This window comes from Lepidochelys kempii, chromosome 3, assembly GCF_965140285.1.
Source record: "Lepidochelys kempii isolate rLepKem1 chromosome 3, rLepKem1.hap1, whole genome shotgun sequence".
Taxonomy (NCBI): domain Eukaryota; kingdom Metazoa; phylum Chordata; order Testudines; family Cheloniidae; genus Lepidochelys; species Lepidochelys kempii.
Genome location: NC_136382.1, coordinates 90,325,106 through 90,342,681, shown reverse-complemented (window position 1 = coordinate 90,342,681; position 17,576 = coordinate 90,325,106). Strand labels below are relative to the sequence as shown.

The 17,576-nt window shown below is 48.9% G+C and overlaps 1 protein-coding gene across 3 annotated transcripts in view; it reads right to left on the bottom strand.

Annotated features, from left to right (window-relative positions):
• Positions 1-17,576, bottom strand: part of DSE (dermatan sulfate epimerase) — a 65,523-nt gene that overhangs the window by 33,268 nt on the left and 14,679 nt on the right. For 2 of the 3 annotated variants that reach the window (XM_073337108.2, XM_073337109.2), the window contains exon 2: positions 3,689-4,157. In XM_073337108.2, the coding sequence (XP_073193209.1) occupies positions 3,689-4,157 (469 nt within the window). Of the gene's footprint in view, positions 1-3,688; positions 4,158-17,576 lie in introns of those variants that run through there. The other variant, XM_073337110.2, reaches the window with a different exon arrangement.

Here is a 17,576-nt window from a genome sequence, read left to right as displayed (position 1 = left end):
GTCTGTAAAGAGACCCAGAGGCCATCTCCAGGGTGACAGACTCTTAATAAGACTTCTTAGAAATAATACAAATTAAAAATAACTTGCTTGGTACTCTGAATAGTTTAGGTCAGGGCAGGCCAACGATAGATTTTGATAATGAACAGTCACTGCTTTTTATTAAAAAGCAATCTATGAAGAATTTTTCCTGTGTATGCAAATTCTAACAAAATGAATTTGCATATAATTCACCTCTTTCTCTATCTCACCTCTCCCAAGGGTTTTATCTGGGCTTGGAAGGATTATATTTTTAATCAGTAAATGTTGACAAACGTCGATTCTACCATACACACACAAACCAACGAAAAAATAATAATCAGTATGTATAAAACGTAGGCAAAGAAAGAAAAACACTCCTTGAAAACGTATTAATTTGATTTGAAGACATTTTCGTTGTGTGTTTTGACCTGTGATGTAATGCTGACAATCTGTATTTCAACAGTTAAAGCTTTCACTTTTTGAATTTCAACATCTACTATCATTAAATTAGTCTGACCCTTCCTCTCGCATAATTTTCCACAAAAGTGAAAATACAAATAGATAAAAATAGAAAAAAATGCTTAAAAATAAACATTAGAATTTTGATGGATATTACGGAATTCTGCCCAGCCTAGTTTTATAGAGCTGCAGCCCCAGTCCTGCATGCTGCTCCGTGTGGGCTCAGAGGCATTAGCAGATAGTTTGTACGTTAATCTTGAATAATCTTATTTGTCATTTTCTTTTATTCTGTGTCTGTCACTTGTAACTATAAGGAACGGTGATTAAAGAAAAGGGGAAGCGCTGACCTCAAAACACACTGCTATTGAAAGCACAGGAGACAAATGTTAACTCTGTGCAGTGTATGAAAACAAAAAACAGGGTTTAAGAGGCAATGTAAATCCATTACGTTTTCCCTCTAAAAGTTAAACCATGATCTAAAGCAGGGATCAACAACCTTTGGCATGCGGCCCGTCAGGAAAATCTGCTGGTGGGCCAGGACAGTTTATTTACCTGCAGCGTCCACAGGCACGGAGCCCCGCAGCCCTTGGCGAATGGAATGGCGAACTGCAGCCAGTGGGATTTGCGATCGGCCGAACCTAAGGACACTGCAGGTAAACAAACTGTCCTGGCCCGCCAGTGGATTTCCCTGATGGGCCGCATGCCAAAGGTTGCCGACCCCTGATCTTAAGTGACACTTACTATTAAAATACAGGAAAATCAACAACTGCTCTACACTGCAGAGGTTGCATATTAAGTGTAGGATGCCTGTTAGAGACCAAGCACCAGGGTTGTCTTATAAAGAACAAAGATTTTCCAGTCCAGACAGCTTAAAAAGAAAATAGAATGGATTTAGTCCCCTCCCCCCACCTTGGGGAAAGAGATCAAACGAAAAAGTGTGCACAAAAACTACTATAAACTACAGCATAAGCAATGTAGTTCACAATAACATGGGATTCATTAGCCAACTCAGACCAAGATCTTCCCTGGCTAGTCCTCTTTCTCCTGATGTTGCTGGAGATTTGTTTCTTTCAATCCTGTTTCCTTTGCCCCAGGTTCTCATTTGCTAACCTGCTGCATCTTTGCCCTCAGCAGGGTTTGGCTAATCTGGCTGTCCCAACCATTAGTAGTCTTTTGGTTTTGTTACAAAGGGGTGTACATTTGCCTATTTTTCCTTTACCTAGGTCTAGGATGAATGAATGCTGCAGATAATAATGAAAAGAAAACAAACAACAGAAGAATGCACTACCTTTCACACTACACTCATAGCACAGTTGCTCAGACATAAATACCACTCAAAACACAAAATCCCAGACTAGGAAAGATAAATGAATTTCAAAGGGAGAACAAGACCAGACAAACAAACAAAAACCCAAAGTTTCTTCAAGAGACACATTATCTTTTCACGATGCCTCATTAATTGAAAATCTGATGTGTACAAGATGGGTTCTATGTCAAATGGGTGCTGCAAATCAGGACTGAAAAGCTTTGACAAATTAGACATTTCATACAATATTTAATTAAGAGAGCAAATGCCATGTGTCATTCTGAATGACAGTTTGATTTAAGTCATCTGAAGAAGTGGGTTTTTTACCCATGAAAGCTTATGCCCAAATAAATCTGTTAGTCTTTAAGGTGCCACCGGACTCCTTGTTGTTTTTATTTAAGTCAATGTTATGAAATTTGAAATTAAATACTGGAAAAGACATCTATATACAGTATTAAATCTTGCAGATGAAGAATGTCATCTCGCACTTCCTTTACCAGGGAGAACCCTACTAGGAAGGTAAGAAATTGTACCACCTTATAAGAGAGAGATACTTGGTTTAAAAAAAGTCTCACAAAAGAAGTAAGTGGCAGCACATACATTAATATTTCCTAAAGGCCAGAATCTGACACTGTTACTTATGCTGAAGGTAATCTTTTTTCTATCTTAGGGTATGTCTATACTAGAAACATAAATTGACCTTTATTAGGTCGACTTACAGCCACCGCAGTAAATTACTGCAGTGGCTGATGTCCACACTTCCCTCCTTGGGTCAGTGGAGCACGTCCTCACCAGGAGCGCTTCTACTGACCTAAGAGGGGCAGTGTAGGGAGCCTGGTCTCTCAGTTCCGCTTGCAGCTCCCTGCTGGGAGCCTGGCTACCCCACAGGCTCCCAGACACCTGGGGGCTGCCCCTCCCAGCCCTTGCCAAGAACTGGGGGAAGCTGCCCAGGGCTTCTCGCCTCCCCGTTCCCTGCTGGGAGCAGAAGGGAAGCCGCCCAGGGCTTCTTGCTTCTCCAGTCCCTGCCAGAAGCTGAGGGGGAAGAAGCCCGGGGCTTATCACCCCTGGGAAGCAGGGTCCAGCTGCCCCTGCTTCTTGCCCCCAACCCACTCCTGCTTCCTACCAGGAGCCAGGTAGCCATGTCAATTTCAGCTGGGAGTGGGGTCGAGCCAGATCCCTGCTGGGAGCAGGATCCAGCCTCACAGCTCTTTAGGGGAGTGGGGGGCAGCTGGGCTCTAACTGCCACGCTTTCTTGTCAATTTCACAGCTCCTGCCATGAAATTGAGAAGACATCCAACAACAGTATCTTCAGTGTCTACACAGCCACTGTTTTGCCCTAACTACATTGACATAAGACTTAGACCTCTCATGGAGGTGGAGTTATTATGTCAGTGTAGTATGGCACTTATATTGGTGGGAGGAATGCTATAGTGTGGACACTGACATAAATAGGTTGATGTAAGCTGCTTTACCTCAACCTAACATTATAGTGTAGACCAACCCTTCATGCCTGGCAAAGATAAAAAGCCACCCAAACATCTCATGCACAAACCTGGGGTGAAACCCTGGCCCCACTGCAGTAAGTGGGAATTCCGCCATTGACTTCAACGGAGTCAGGCGGTCACTTCAGGATTGTAAACTGATGATTCTGTCACAATTAGAATTATTTATAACAGCCAATGCTCAATGAAGATTTAAGAGTGGCTGGTGCACCATTTCTAATAGAGGGCAAATTAATTCTCAATATTTGTTAACAAGCTAAGTATACAGACAACTGAATTATGATTTGCATATCAAGTGAAATATAAAAGTCAGTACCTTATACTAACATACTCTCACACATTCGTTCACTCATTCAATTACAAGCAGAGTTTACGCAGTAAGAACAAAAAGACAAAAATCTACCAACTAGGCTGAGCCGCCATCCTTTCCATGTAATCCTTGGCCATATTTATGGCTTCGATATTCTTGGGGTACAGCACACAGAACATTGCCAGGGCACCCAGATTGTTGCCATAAATTTCATTCCACCGAGCACTGAACTCCTTGGGATCCCAGGGAGGAAGGTAGTCCAGGGGACTGGACAGCATGGTCTGAACTGCCTCAGTCAGACGAGCTGCAATGTGCCGATGCGTAGTGGCAGCCTTGATCCGCAAGTCCTCCACCTCTCCTTTAGAAAAGTACAGCATGGGGTAGCTGTCGTAGTTGGCATTGACAAAAGGAATCACAGCGCTTGGGTTCTCATCGGTGCTGGAGGCCAAAGCAAAGCAAACGACATGTATGAAAAACACGCTGGGAGCCCCCCGTGTGTGAGTCCTCATTGTGGCATCAGATCTCCAAGTCTCAATGGCAGCCAAACCATCTTTAACATATCCTAGGGATGACAAACAAGAGTGAAAAGGGGTCATTAGATACAATTCATTGGACAACAGTTACCATCACAGCATATTTCACTAGAAATCTGATTCAGTCTGGAATTATAAGAAAACATGTGGGCTGTACAGGTGGCTTTTAAATCATTTTTACATTGATACTTCAGATAAAACCCATTCTGAGCAACCAACTTGAAAATCAGGGAAGCTACATTTTTGGGAAGAAAGGTCCTTTCCCACAAACACACCTTTACTCAGATTCCAGAGTGATGAGGATAGTATAATACACAGATAGATACAACTCAATATAGAGCTTAAACTCTTGACTTCCTAAGAATCAGAATAATTATGACTGTGCCTAATGTAAAACATCACTGACTGTGCTAGCTAAGGTGGGGGAGGGAAAGAGAAGCAGAGATTACTTTAACAGCAGCCAAGTCTGAGTGCTGGATTGGCTGATGTTACCAGCTGTGGAGTAAAGATTTTGGAATGCAAGAGGTTTGTGCTGGGGTCATTTTATGCTTTGTACAAGGCCTCTGGTTCTGACACGTCTTCGTTTAAAAAAGAAAAAAGCAGCAGAGTCCTGTCAAAGCATATGAAATAAATGGCCCGTAGGCTGTGTGGAGTTTTTTTCTTATTACTATTTTAAAGGGCCCTCCATTTTGCATGTGGAGATTTATAACCAGTCACTAAAGAAGCAAAGCTGAACAAAAGCACATTTTCCTAAATAAATGACTGTCTTAAAATGTGTTTAAACGACAAATCTATGCAGAGATTAAATGTGTTTAAATATAGGTAGTTATTTTTTTAAAATTACTAGCTCTCTCGCTCCGGGTTTCAGACAAATCAAGGCTAGGATCCCCCGGAGGAAAGTCAGGGAATTCCTGAAATTCTTCGGCGGGGAAAGGTTACAGAAAGCAGACTGAAGAAAGACAGTTTTATGTAAATAATGAAGAGTAGTTTTCAATTATTAAAAAGAGACGTAGGCTGAGAGAAACCAGCAGCCAAAATCAAAGAGAAAATGAGTTTTCTAAGGAAAACGTGCTTCATAGATTCAGAAAGAAAAATCTTAAAAAGCTAAAGTACACAATTACCTCCTGCTTTCCCGCCAACCTCACATACACAGAGAGGCCAAGAGTTTCAAAACTGAAGTTAGGCTATGTCATGTCCATATCTAGGCACCCAGACCCTGATTCAAAAAGGTATTTAAGCACATACAAAGTCAATGGGACTACTTATGTGCTTAAAGTTACGCATGTGCTTAAAGAAAAGGAGTACTTGTGGCACCTTAGAGACTAACCAATTTATTTGAGCATAAGCTTTCGTGAGCTACAGCTCACTTCATCGGATGCATACTGTGGAAAGTGTAGAAGATCTTTTTATACACATAAAGCATGAAAAAATACCTCCTCCCACCCCACTGTCCTGCTGGTAATAGCTTATCTAAAGTGATCACTTTCCTTACAACGTGTATGATAATCAAAGTGGGCCATTTCCAGCACAAATCCAGGGTTTAACAAGAACGTCTGGTGGGGGGGTAGGAAAAAACAAGGGGAAATAGGTTACCTTGCATAATGACTTAGCCACTCCCAGTCTCTATTCAAGCCTAAGTTAATTGTATCCAATTTGCAAATGAATTCCAATTCAACAGTTTCTCCCTGGAGTCTGGATTTGAAGTTTTTTTGTTGTAATATAGCAACTTTCATGTCTGTAATCGCGTGACCAGAAAGATTTTCTTTTTGCGAATACAGACAAACAAGACTGTTACTCTGAAACATGTGCTTAAGTGCTTTGTTGGACTGGAGCCCTAAAGAAGAGGGAGCTGTTGGGTACTGGGCACTTTTGAAAAATCAAATCATGATTCAGGTGTCTAAATATGAACTTAGGAGCCTAACTTTAGGCACCCAGTTTTTAAGTTTTTGGCATGCTATGCGTCTTCTTTCATGTGTACCACCAGGATAAAAATAATATAAATATTTTAGATCAGACACCAGTTTCCAGCACAATAATTCTTTTAACACTGAGTAATAGGAGGAAAAAAATCGAATAGTGCATTTATAAGTGTTTTGTTACATTGCATGAATAAGTTCTGTGTCTTTTAGACAAAAGAATTATGATAGAGCAATTGTGTAGATTGCTGGGGAGTATTTCTATTATATCTAATACCTCTCTCACACACAATGGTTTATCCGGCTATACTTAAAACTAATCCTATCAACCAGCTGTAAACAATGAATTCCTGCAATAGAATATTCTGACAGGAAGGAGGTAAGAACCAACCAAACCAGTACATCATGTTTCAAACATGATGTGGGTTTCCTAATAGTTCTGAAGGACTGTTTCCATAATAAAAGCCACAGTTTTCCAAAAGTCCCTTTAATCCTTTAGATCTGAAAAAAAAAAGATTAAACAAGATAAACCAGAAAGGATTTCTAAAGAACAAGCAACAATTCCTGATTCTAGAATAGGAGGAAGAATGAAATGTTTTCTTCATGGTCATACATTGCAAGAAATCACCCTGCTGCTCACAGAAGAAGCAAGACACAGACATTCAATAGGCAAATTCTTCATTCCTCTCTCTGGTTCCAGTTCAGGAAAGTACATTACAACAACAATGGGACTTAAGCATTTGCTTACATATAAGGATGCCTGCTTAAGTGCCTTCCTAATGAGAGTCTCTCCGAACAAACAACACAGAAAATACACCGAGCATTTCCTAGGATCTTTGCAAGGTAGATCACATCTTCCTAGTACCCCACCATTCCATTAACATCAGTCAATACAAGTGATGCATCATTTCCCCCCTTCATAAATTTCTCAATATGGAACTGAAATATAAATGCCAAATTCACCTTTTCCCCCCCTTCATACATTTACAGTAACCATCATACAAGACTGATTGACCTGAAGATAGGCTGTTGTAGGAATAAACCTCATCTTCTTTCATTATATTCAAAAATCAAGATCTTGAAGAAAGTCAGCAGATACTGGTAAAAACAGTACTTTAAAATCATTCCTGTTTATATTTCATGTATCTAGGCGTAAAATGTTAAATGATCATAAGGATCTTCATAAGCTGAAGACAACATACCATCTCTAAAGTTCAAAAAGGCCCAAATCGTGTCCCCTTTTTCATTAGTATCTAGGGGCCCCAAATCAGCAACAGCTATGTAAGGGAGGAGGAAGATCACAAGGTGTTCATATTCCTTCCTCTAGATTCTGTTCTCTATGGAGGCACCATCCACAGCAGTATGGAGAGGGTCAATGGAGTAGGACCCTGGCAAGCCCACAGGATCACTGCCTCTGTGGACCCACTGTTCGAACTATTCTACATACAACATGGAGGGACATAATTACTTTCCTTGAACTCTACAACCCGGGTAGGGGGCTGAACTATTCTTCACCAACCACCACAGAGGATCCTTGCCCAAAACCCACTTATTTGGGTTTTGTGAAGACAAGGAAGATGTGGGAGTAAGTGATTAAACAGTCAAAAGGCAAGACAAAAACTTTGGATCTTAGCAAGGTTCATTTGTGAATCCCTGGAAACCTTCATCTTTATAAAGAAGCAGCACCATTGATAATGACAGTAATAATGGAAACAATCACACAGCTTTAAGGATCATGGAATATGAAAAGCTGCAATCATAAAATCATAAATAAAACTATAAATAATGATGATAATAAATAATGGTGAATAATTACAGGTTATGCAGCCCTATACACACTGGCACCATCATTACAGACTGTGTCTCACCCCCAGGGAAGTCAGATAGCAGTACAACCATTGCCCTCTCTTGTAGGTTCTGATGGGGGGGGGGGACAGCTTTCATTTAAGGCTCCAACAGAGGCTCTCCAGGAGATGTTCTACCTATTTGATAAGATTAGCACACTGGATGTGGCTCAGCATATAAGACATGCACACGGTCAATTTCTTATCTCCAGTTCGGGGTTGAGATTCCCCAGTAGGAGCACAAAGTTAGGCCAAAATTGGGCCCCACTCCTCTTCTCCTTTCACTTTGGAAGGAGGTGTGTAGCTGCAGTTTTCCATATAACCCCACCTAATCTGAGTTATGTTCCCATATCATGAAGTACAAATTCTCCTCATCCAGATACAATAGAGGCACTCATCTGAGAAGAATCTATGATAATGTAAGATGCTATTGTGAACAAAGAACAGGACAGGAAGTCAGGAGATCTGAATTTTATTCCTGTGTCTGCCACAGAGCTTCTTTCATCATCAGACAAATTATTTAACCACTCTGTCTATGATTCAGCAAAGCATTTAAGCCCATGATGAACCAAATCCATCCTTGTTCAGCAAAGCACTAAAATCCATGGTTAAGTCTCAGTTAAATCAATGCGACTTAAGTACATGGTCAATTCATACTTTGCTGATAGGGTGGCCAGGTGGCCAGTGTTCGACTGGATCTATTGACCGGACACCCAAAGTCCAGTTACTGCAAGCAGGGGAGGCACCGAGACATCACCCGCACCAGCCCCTAGTCAGCCCTGGCCACCTCCTACCTCCATTGGATGGCTGTAGCTCCCAGCCCTGGCTCTGTAGGTGAGTCCCTCCAGACCCACACAGGGAGTGAGGGAGAGGGGAAAAGCAGTGAGAGATGGAGGGAGGGGGAAAGAGGAGCGAATGGTAGGTTGGGCCTCGTGGGGAAGGGGTAAGCAGGAGTGGGGCCTTGGGGGAAGAGGCAGCATGGGGTGAGGCCTGGCAGAAGAGGCAGGGAAGGGGAGGTTCCGGCACTCCTGCTGGAGTGTCCAGTTTTTAAATATTACAAAGCTGGCAACCCTATTTGCTGAATAGGGATGGACTCAACCACTTGCCTAAGAGCTTTGCTAAATTGGGGCTTCTGTGCTTAGGAACACAATTAAAATGCACTTTGGGTCCATCCTACCTGAAAGAGTTAACACATTTTAGAATGTTCTCCATCTGTCTAATGGGCAAAATTTTCCCCCACCTTACATGGTTGTTTAAATAGTAAATTCATTAATTTTTATATCTATCTTCAGATGCAAGGTGCTATGTAAGGGCAAAGGATAAAATTTGGCCCCAAATAGTAACAATTATACTAATAAATCCACATATGTTTTAGATTCACTACAATTGCATTAATGTATATAGTGAAATTCAATTACTGTAGTAGAATTCATTTATTTTGAAAATTAACTTCTGTAATGCTGAATAACCGTTAACAGGACAGTTAACTGATTTATATTGTTTGTGTATTGTTCTCTTATGTGTTTTTTCCCTAAGATACTGAACATTACAGAAATAAATCAAATTATTTTGCAAAAGAATAAAAAACCTGATTTGAAAAGCTGGGGCAATTCCAAATTTGTTCAGATAATTGGCAGCTCATACAATCAGATATCAGTGGTAAGAGAATCAATACACAGATATGCTGCCAGTTTGTTAGACAGAAAGGTTAGGATACAGGGCAGTCAGATCACTAAGATCCTATCATAGACTATTATTTAAATTAAGAGATTTCCCTTAATCTTCTCTCAAAACATGAAACCACACAGTAGCCACACACAACTTGGAAGCTAAGCTTTAGGGAAAAGAAAAGGAGTACTTGTGGCACCTTAGAGACTAACCAATTTATTTGAGCATGAGCTTTCGTGAGCTACAGCTCACTTCATCGGATGCATATCGTGGAAACTGCAGCAGACTTTATATACACACAGAGAATATGAAACAATATGCAGGACAGTGGGGTGGGAGGAGGTATTGTTTCATATTCTCTGTGTGTATATAAAGTCTGCTGCAGTTTCCACGATATGCATCCGATGAAGTGAGCTGTAGCTCACGAAAGCTTATGCTCAAATAAATTGGTTAGTCTCTAAGGTGCCACAAGTACTCCTTTTCTTTTTGCGAATACAGACTAACACGGCTGTTACTCTGAAGCTTTAGGAAGACACTCAACATCTTTGGGAAAGAATTTTCTTTGTCTAATTAGGAGGAAACCACTCACTGATACAGTCAAGTGTAAAAAGAGGGCAAATGTGCTACAAGTTTAACTGAGTAATGTGACAGGGTCAGGCCAGATGGCTACTGGAGAGTAATTTTTTTTTTGAAGCAAAAGATGTTTTTATTTGCATAACACACTTACAATGTAAAAACAGCAGCATATGCAATGTGTAACACAGCAACCAATCACAATTGTTTTCTCATTAGCTTCAGGGGAGGGAAGTGTTCAAGCTTGCCTGGGCCCAGAGCGGGGGGCTTCCTCGACTCTCGTGGTCTTCCACCCTTCCGAGTCACCTGGTGGCCCAGAGCAAGGGGGCTTCATCTACTCTTATGGTCTTCCACCCCCTCGAGTTACCTGGCGCCACGCCTGAGTGTCACCAACAATTCCCTCCTCTGAAAGCACCCAACAAGAGGGGCAGGCTGTGGGGTGGACAATCCGGGGGGAGGGGGGGCACGCGTACCCATGTGTGAAATGACCTCTCTAAGGTGGTGGTGTCCGCAGCAGCAATGGCTGGGGCTGGGGCCTCTTACTCTCTCCCCCAATCAAAGGGTCAGACAAAGGGACCTGGACGGGGACACCGAGCAAAGAACCTCGGACAGCGCCCACCGCTCCTCAAAAGCATCAAGGGAGTCGGTGGACGCCGCCCAGAGGAACTCCGTCCGGATATATGAACGGACCGAGGATCAGAAAATGGCCCCACAGTCACAGGAAACTCCATCGGCCAACCTGTTCCCTCTGGTTTTATAGATGGACATTTTAGCCAGGGCCAGGAGGAGGTTAACTAGGAGATCCCGTCACTTTGTGAGGCCACGGATGGGGAGTGCATAAATAAAAAGGTGAGAGGAAAAATGCAACCAAAAATGTAATAGGAGATTTGTGAGGAGCTGGAACAGGGGCTGCAGCCTGGCGCACTCCAGATATACGTGCGCCAGGGTTTCCCTCACAAAAACAGCACCAACCCTGTCAACCCAGGGTTGTCCCACAAAAGGGACAAGTATCTGGGATGGGGGTGAAACGTGCCAAATACGTGCCCGTGCTCACAGCTCCGTGAAGGAGCCGCCAACTGATGTCCCCGACGGGCCTCGGAACCAAGGTGGAATATAGGCTGGCCCACTGGGGCTGCTCACCCTCCAAAGGTCTCACCACTTTGTGTCGGGGCGGGACACTAGGGTGAGGGCGTGAAAGGTGTGGAGCGCGAGCGTGTATAGATGTTGCCTTGGCACGGTCTGGAAGCGTACCAGCTGCAGTTCATGCAGCCGGCTTGCAGTGAAGGGGTGAGGGGGTCGATTGGATCTGCGGGGCAGGGGTCCAATTAAAAAGTCCGGTGGGCATGGGGTAGAGGGTGGGCGGGGCGTGCCCTTGAGCAGGACCCGGTTGAGGTAAGCTCGAGCAGTGGGCGGCAAAGTGGCCTTCACCTCCTGAAGTACGAGCTGGGGGGTACGAGGTCTGGAGAGCCCCATGCGCCGCGCGAGTGTCAGGGGATCCAGCCAGTCTCCCCGGTCGTAGTCCAGAAGGTCTCCGACTCTCGTGACTTCTGCCAGGATCAAGCTCTGGTGCACCAAGCGGGACTCCGCCACCTGCACACAGAGCTGGGGGTTGTGTAGCAGGGGCTCCGCGAGAAGATCTACCCCCTCGGTGGCCGCCACTGTTAAAAACAGTTTCCAAGTCCGGAGGAGGTCCTGGTAGAAGATCGGCAGCCCAGAGAGGTCTCGCGGAAGACCTCCCGGACGGAGATAAAAGAGCTGACGGTCGTATCGGAGATCGTATCGGATGCGGCGCAGGATGGCGTGCACCAGTGTGCTCCATGCCGAACTGCCTGCACCATAGAGGAGCCTCTGTAGGGCCTGGAGGCGGAAGACACGGACCTGAGTGTGTAGACACTTCAGGCCTTGTCCTCCTTCCTTCAGGGGTAGATGAAGAACCCCTACAGGGGCCCAGTGTGTTCCTGACCAAAAGAACCCCAGAATCGATGTCCGGAGGTTGGTCAGGAAACCTGGGGCCGGGACCAGGGTGTTGAGCCGGTACCAGAGCATGGACAGGACTAGTCGATTAAGCCCCAGCGCTCTCCCTCGGAGGGAGAGACATCGGAGTAGTCCTGTCCATTTCCGGAGCTGCTCTATCACCCCGCCCTCTAAATTTTCCCAGTTCTCCAGCGGAGAGAGATGCGTGGCAGAAAGGTAAACGCCGAGGTAGAGCAGACCCGTGCTCCACCGGATGGTCTGAAGCCCGGGTGGGAGGGAGCTCGCCTGCCGCCAGTCTCCTCCCGCCAAGCCAGAGCTCTTGACCCAGTTGACACGGGAGGAGGAGGCTGCCAAATAGATGGCCTGGCAAGCCTCCACCCGCACCAAGTCGCCGGGGTCCTGGATCACGAGGAGCACATCATCAGCGTACGCCGACAGGACCAGCCACAGCTCCGGCTCCCGCAGCACCAACCCTGTCAACCTCCTGCAGAGGAGACAGGGGAAGGGCTCGTTCGCCAGAGCATACAGCTGGCCTGAGAGGGGGCACCCCTGCTGTACTCCTCGCCCGAAGTTGACTGGTTCAGTCAGGGTCCAGTTGAGCTTAACCAGACACTCTGCGGAAGCGTACAGCACCCGGAGAAAACCCACAAACTGGGGTCCGAAGCAAAACGCTTGCAGAGTGCTCAGGAGGTACCCGTGGTCCACCCTATCGAACGCCTTCTCCTGATCTAGGGACAGGAGGGCGAATGACAGACCGTCTCTACGCCCGAGTTCCAAAAGGTCCCAAACCAGAAATAGGTTATCAAAGATACTGCGGTCCGGGACGATGTAGGTCTGGCCTGGGTGGATCACGTCCACCAGCACAGACCCTAGCCGCAGCAAGATTGCTTTCGCTACGATTTTGTAGTCCGTGCTGAAGAGCGAGATGGGACGCCAATTTCGTAAATCGCGGAGGTCCCCCTTCTTCTTCTTCCTCCCAGAGAGGGAGGACCCCGCTCTGCAGAGACTCGGTCCAGACGGTGACTAGATCTGCGCCGAGGACGTCCCAAAACACGTGGTAGAGCTCCATGCCTGGAGACTTATTGGTGGGCATACGACGGAGGGCTTCCGAGAACTCGGCCAGAGTGAGAGGCAACTCTAGCCAGTCTCGGTCGCTTGCGCTGACTATAGGAAGCTCCTCCCAAAGCACTCTGCAAGCGCTAGGGTCGGTCGGATCCGGGGAGAAAAGACTTGCATAGAAGGCTTGGGCCCTCCCGCACATCTCCACCAGTTCCGTGAGGGGGGTGCCGTCTTCTGCCAGGAGGCAGGTGACGTGTTTCTTGGCCCCCCTCGTTTTCTCCAGGACATAGAAGAAGCGGGAACCGTGATCCATCTCCCGAAGGAGGTGGATGCGGGATCGAACAAAGTCGCCCCGGGCCCGATAGTCCTTGAGGTCCTGGAGCTCCTACCGCTTCTCCTGGCATGCTCCGCAGAGGAGCGGGTCTTCGGGACTGACGGCCAGACATCTCTCCATCTCTAAGACCTCCCATTCCAACTGCTTTATCGCCGCATTTCTCCGTCGGCTTGTGCCCCAGGTGTAGTCGCGGCAGAAAAGCCAGGCGCGCACCTTCCCCAGGTCCCACCATCACTACGCCGAGGGAAAGGCGCGCCGCTGCCCTCACCAGGCCAGCCAGAATTCCTGGAAGGACGTCATGAAGCCCTCATCCTCCAACAGGCTGTTGTTAAAATGCCAATAGGCCGGCCCCGGCCTCTCCGCACAGAGGGAGGCTGTCATGGTGGCTAGGTGATGGTCAGAAAATGGGGCCAGCCGAACGCTGGAGGAGTGGACTCAGGAGAGATGGAAGCGTGATGGATAAATGCGGTCCAACCAGGAGTGGCTCAACCAATGGGCTTCCACCCGGACAAAGGTGAATGTGGAAGTGTCATCCGGGTGGTGGTCACGCCAGATGTCCACTAGGGAGTGATGTTCAACTATCTCCCGGAGGGTGTCCACGGCGGCCGGGCACTGCTCGATCCCCGAGTGGTCTCGCTCCTCGAGGGTGGTATTAAAATCCCCTCCCAGGACTAGGCACTCGTGAGAATCTAAGGTGCCGAGGAAGGTGGACGCCTGCTGATAGAATTGCAGCCGGTCCGGGCCCAATGTCGGGGCATAGATGTTAACGAGGTTAACCACGAGCCCCTCTATACGGACCCGGAGATGCAGCAGGCAGCCCTGCACGGCCTCGGCGACCCCTAGCACCTCGGGCCGTAGGGCAGGGGAGAACAGGGTCGCCACTCCAGTCTGCCGAATCGTTGAATGGCTAAAGTAGACCCTGTCCCCCCACTCCAGCCGCCAACTATCTTTGGCGGTTGGATCCGTATGGGTCTCCTGCAGGAAAATCACAGAGTACCCTCCCTCCCGAAGGAAGGAGAGCACCTGGGACCTGCAGAGAGCCATCCTACAACCCCGGGTATTCAACGCTGTGATGGTGAGAGGTGTCATGGGGAGGGCTGGGGGGGATCCTCATTGGCAGGGATGCTCGCATCCCCCAGCGGGCCGCGCGACAGTCCCTGACCCATCCCATAGGGGAGTAATTGGTCACGGAAGACGTGGACCCGCCAGTAGGCCACAGCATCCTGCTTCCCCGTCCCTTTACCTTCCCCCGTGAGGGCCCTTGTGGCCCGGAAGATTTGAAAAAAATCCCCCCATTGCTGGAGAGCAAGCTGTACCTTGTTACGGGAGCCACGGACATCCTCTAAAAACTTCCGCAGCTCTCCTCGCAGCTCATGGGGGGGTGGGGTTACGGTTTCCTGGTTGTTCCCCGGCAGAGCCGTTGGTGCAGCCCCGGGGCCTACTAAAACGGGCAAGCAGGGTGCGGACCCCCGATGGGGTGCCTGATGGGCTGCAGCTTCTAGGCCCGCCTCAAACCCTGGGGTGATAGGGGGCTGTGGAGGGAAAATAGTACCCTTAATGGGTCGGGGCAGGAGAACGCAAAGGCCGCTCCCTGGGGGGTCATCGATTGGAAAAGGGAAGGAGACAGCCCCGGGGGCGGCGATAACATCGCAGGAGGTAGACTGGACAGGGATAGGGGCAGGGGCAGGTTCAGAGGTGAGGTTCTGGGTTTCGGGAAGCGAGCAGCTGTATGGTGGCGCCTCCTGATCAGGCTCAAGGGTTAAGGGGGTGGGGAGGGAGCTCTCAGTGATACCGGGCGCGGGCTCCATGGTGGATTTAGCGGCTACAGCATCAGGTGGTGGATTATCTTCTGTTGGGCCCCCGCCCGGGAAGGAAATCGATTGCTCCGCACCAACAGGGTGTGCTCCTGGTGGCTCGTGTCCCGGTCGCGTGGCGCCGGCTGTCACCTGAGCAGGCTCGGTGGTTGTCAGCGGGGTGCCATCAGTGGCCGGGTCGATGGAAGAGTCCAAGGGCTCCTCGGAGGTGGGAGCAGAAGCGGCAGTTAGGGGGAGGGAGCATGGGGAAAAGAGGGGTGGAGTGAGGTTGCCCAAATCGAGGTTTTCTGGCAAAAGGTCGTCCTCCCCCTGGCCGACCGGGGTCAGACCTAGGGCCTCGATCTCCTCGAACATGGAGAAGAGGACAGTTTCTGTCGCCCCGGGGCTCTCCCCGCTGGCACCCATCACGACGGTTGCCTCAGGGTTCACAGGGGCTTCGGGCAGTGTCAGGACAGAAAGGGCTTCCTCGAGGGTCTCGGAGGGGGGTTTCCTGTGGAGGAGAGACACTGCCCTCCGGTGCTACCACGTCTTTCCTGGCTGACACCGGTGGATGGGACACACTTGTGGGCAAAGCGGAAGGTTTGGCATCGGTGCCCCCCTTCCTGGTCTTCTGGGGGGCCTCCGCCTCGGGTAGATGAGGCGGAGCTCGAGCCTTCCGCTTGCCTCGCTTCCCCTGGACTAGGGCCCAGCCCTCCATGGCATCATCTGGGGGCTGGTTAGCAGGGGTCGTATCAGGGGGTAAAGGTGATGGCTCAGGGGCTTGCAGGGGGGACGGTGGGGCGGCATAAGGGAGGGAGGATTCTCCCTGGGGCAGGCTCTCTCCCATGCCTGGTGGTATCTCTGCCACACCCTCCTCCATCGGCCCCGCCAGATTGTCAGCTGCGAGGGCGGGGCTCTCCCGCTCATCTGGGCGTTGTAGGGGAGGTGCCCCATGGGCCTGAGCGGGAGAAGTGGTGGTCCGAATAGGAGGGGGGGGCGGGTTCGGCTATCGGGCGGCCAGGGGCGTCGCCAATGATGGGGCCGATGTCCTGCCAGGTCTCAGGGATCTGAGGTGCCCCTCTTTGCTGGGCTAAGGGGCAGTCCCTCCGGACATGCCCCGACGCCCAGCAGAGCTAGCACCGGGCTTCCCCCATGGAAAAATACACCCGTAACGGGTCCCCTGGTGGGGCACTAGGAAGGACCCCTCGAGCGCCTTTCCGTCACGCGCCGCCGACGGCAGTAGAAGCTGCACTTGCCAGCAGAAGGAAAAGATGTGACGGAGTGCAGGGTCCTTGCAGCCTAACGGGAGAGGGCTGATGACAGAAACAGGTTTCCCCAGTGTGGAAAGGGCGGGTAACAGGGCAGCACTGGGGAGAAAAGGAGGGACAGAGGTCAGGACCAGGCGGACGCCCAGGTTCTCTAGCAGCTCTAGGGGAACAAACACCCCCCCCACCGCCAGGCCCCTCTCTACCGCTTCCTGGGTGGTGCCAAGAAGAAGAGAACCTTCCCATACATTTTGGAGGCCGCCACAATGGCTGAGGGCCACACCACTGCTGCCCGGGCATATGTCCTGGGGGCTGAGGGAGGGACATCCGCAGAGCTGGTGGAGGGGGCAGCGGGGGAGGATGCCGTGGTCGGTGTCGGGGCCGCAGCAGTGGGGGTGGCCCTGCCACGGAGGGCCTGGTGGTTTTAGCGGGGCCCTTCCCCTTCTTCTTGCCCTGGCCTTTCCCGCCGGCGCTAACAGCCGGCCGGCAGCCGGCCAGCATTTTAGCAACAGCTGAGAAAGAAAAAAAAAACAACAAAAGAAAAGAAAAGGAGAGAGCATCTGGCCCGGTCGGGGGTGGGGAGGAAGCCAAAAGCAGGGGCAAAAAGCAAGAAAAGCCCAAGCCAGAGGGTAGCAGTAGGAGAGCAGGCTAAGTAGGTCCCTTTTCCCTGGGTAAGGTAACAGGGAAGGTTCCAGAAAATCAGGAACCTTCTGGAGATAATTAAGACAGGCTGATTAGAACACCTGCAGCCAGTCAAGAAGCTGCTAGAATCAATTAAGGCAGGCTAATCAGGGCCCCTGGGTTTTAAAAAGGAGCTCACTTCAGTTTGTGGTGTGCGTATGAGGAGCTGGGAGCAAGAGGCACTAGGAGCTGAGAGTGAGAATGCGGACTGAGGTGTACAACAATCATCAGACACCAGGAGAAAGGTCCTATGGTGAGGATAAAGAAGGCGTTGGGAGGAGGCCATGGGGAAGTAGCCCAGGGAGTTGTAGCTGTTGCACAGCTGTTCCAGGAGGTGCTCT